Source organism: Octopus bimaculoides, chromosome 25, assembly GCF_001194135.2.
Source record: "Octopus bimaculoides isolate UCB-OBI-ISO-001 chromosome 25, ASM119413v2, whole genome shotgun sequence".
Classification (NCBI taxonomy): domain Eukaryota; kingdom Metazoa; phylum Mollusca; class Cephalopoda; order Octopoda; family Octopodidae; genus Octopus; species Octopus bimaculoides.
Window position 1 is genome coordinate 28734559 of NC_069005.1, and position 2407 is coordinate 28736965.

The 2407-nt window shown below is 38.7% G+C and overlaps 1 protein-coding gene across 2 annotated transcripts in view; it reads left to right on the forward strand.

The window, feature by feature from the left end:
- The first annotated feature begins 553 nt into the window (after positions 1 to 553).
- The window catches only part of LOC106874892 (uncharacterized), a 32566-nt gene continuing 30712 nt past the window's right edge, over positions 554 to 2407 (forward strand). Inside the window, exons 1-2 of one of the 2 annotated variants that reach the window (XM_052976685.1) lie at positions 554 to 666; positions 759 to 843. In XM_052976685.1, coding sequence (XP_052832645.1) covers positions 775 to 843 — 69 coding nt within the window. In that variant the 5' untranslated portion in view covers positions 554 to 666; positions 759 to 774. The remainder of the gene's footprint in view (positions 667 to 758; positions 844 to 2407) is intronic. The other variant, XM_052976689.1, reaches the window with a different exon arrangement.

Consider the following 2407-nt stretch of genomic DNA (forward strand, 5'->3'; position numbering starts at 1 on the left):
CTTATTTTTTTAGTAGCTTGCTATAGGTCAAAGGGGAAGATAGAAACCCTCTTAGCCCCTTGTGGAGCATAGGGCCGGTTTCCCGGTCTCCATGGCGTATGTGTTCCCCACTAGCTGGACGGGACGTCAGTCCATCGCAGCTTTTACTCAAGAGACAGGACGAAAGAGTGAGAGAAAGTTGGTGCCACCACCCCCTGCCGGAACCTCGTGGAGCTTTAGGTGTTTTTTTCGCTCAATAAACACACACAACGCTCGGCCTGGGAATCGAAACCGCGATCTTCCGACCGCGAGTCCGCTGCCCTAACCACTGGGCCGAATAAAAGAATATTGCGCAGAAAAAAAAAATTAAAGGTCCTTGGACATCATGATTTGAACCTGAAATCTTTTCTTCACTTATTCGTTGTATAGGATAAAGAAACGTGGAAGTGTAAAGTTTGTTTTTAACAATAGACTCGACCCTATAATCCATTATTTGGAGAATTCTTTGGCTATAATAGTCTCGCCAGGACAACACCATAAATAGAAAGAAAAATTGCGAGATTAAAAGGAATCGTGAAAAGAATCTCTCTTTATTCTGGCACTTCGGCCACAACACAGAGGAGGACATTACAATACAATACAAAACGTGGAGTACATCGAACGAATGATGAATGAAAGGAAGTACAGGTTGGTGATTTCATGTATACAATTTAAGTTTTGGCTATGGCAAAATTTTAAAGTGTAATTCTTTAAAATTGAGCTATACTTTTCTTTTGTAGGTGAAAAGGAACCGAAATGTCTCTGAACTATTCCTGCTACTTAACGCGTAGACGTTACCAAGAATTTTTCCCTGTAACATTACAGGTGTTACAAATTTAACTTCATTGATTTACAGTTTACTCCAGTTTCTTCCCTTACATTTTGCTCTGGTTATAAATGCATAAACTGATTTCAAACGAGATGAATTTTCTTGTATCAATACCGAATCAACAATTTAATCTAAAAACAGATCCTTTACTTAACCAAGTCCATTTATGTGAACAACCCGACTAAACAGGTCTTGGTTTCTTGTCTGGAACTTCAGTGACCAGCAGAAGTGAAGTCGTTCGTTTGAAAACAAAAGCCTTGGAATTTCCAAATATATACTGCTTACGTTTTGTCCAGATTTTTTTAATCAATAGCAACGAAACTCAAGTTACCCCTTCAGCTGGGATTATATCGATACCTTTTTTTTTTTCTCCATGCATATCGGTATTTTTGTCTGCCGTTCACTTGGAGAAACTTCGCAACCAAATAATTGACATCACTTCACTTTTGATGATTAGATGTGAAACCTTCCTTTTTTTTTTTTTTTTTTTTTTTTTAAGGTGGTTTGCTGACAACTATAAAAGGCTTCGACGTAAACCTTTCCTTCAACAGGTTATGAACACTAGATACAGTAATAAATCGACTTGAATGAGATTTATAGACTGAAGATCAATATTTGTAGCATTTTCCACCAGTGGGCGTTCATAATTAATTTTTGTGTCGGTCAGTGATAGAGGATTTCCTTTTATCTAAGGATTGGCCATTATACCTGAGTCCTTTGCGAGTGATATCTTAGCGCTATCGTCCCTTCATCTGTGCTATTCTTTTAATTAACGGTTGGCAATATTGATGGCTGGCTACCCGTCCGATGAACAAGTGTTCAACATTTGCTGACAATATCAGATCTCGTCTTTTCAAAATAACTTAACTTTTTGAAATTCAAGTGAATCGCTGGATCGTATTTTGTGAAGAAGAATTCGAATAAATGCCTGACAACCAATATTCATATCTTCCATTTATCTTCTGGAAGAGGATTTAAATGCTCAGCTTTGGAATGAAATCATGGGTTTATCTTTCTTGCTATTTGTAATTAAGACTTGCGTATTTTGCGTCACACTTGAGTGCGACTCCCACTGCTTGAACTGTTCTCAACGCAAATTCTTGACCGCATAAGTAATATAAAAAAAAGAACCTATTTGTCAGCTAAGTTGCTCACTCTTACATACTGGCTCATTTCACAGCAAATTCTGCTCCTTTTACTGCTACTAACACTGCATTTATTTCGCTTCCACTCAGTCTCTCGGCCCTTTCCGATCTTTAATTAATTGACACATCTCCACCCTTGTCTAACCTCAGTGTTAAGCTTTTTCTGTTTCTCAAGTTACAAATTTCGGGGGTGGGTGGGTTCTTGTAGGGTAGGTCAATTTAAAAAAAAAACCTCTTCAAACCAGTGGAATGGCAGAATTGCCAAAACGTCAGGCCGGATGCCTTGCCGTGTTCGTTTCATCTCTTTGCGTTTCGAGATCAAACCCCCTCCTTCCCCGTTATTGCACACTTAGGCGGTAGACTTAACTCGTTACAGGTTTTAATATTATAACCCGGCATCTTTCAAAGGGATCCA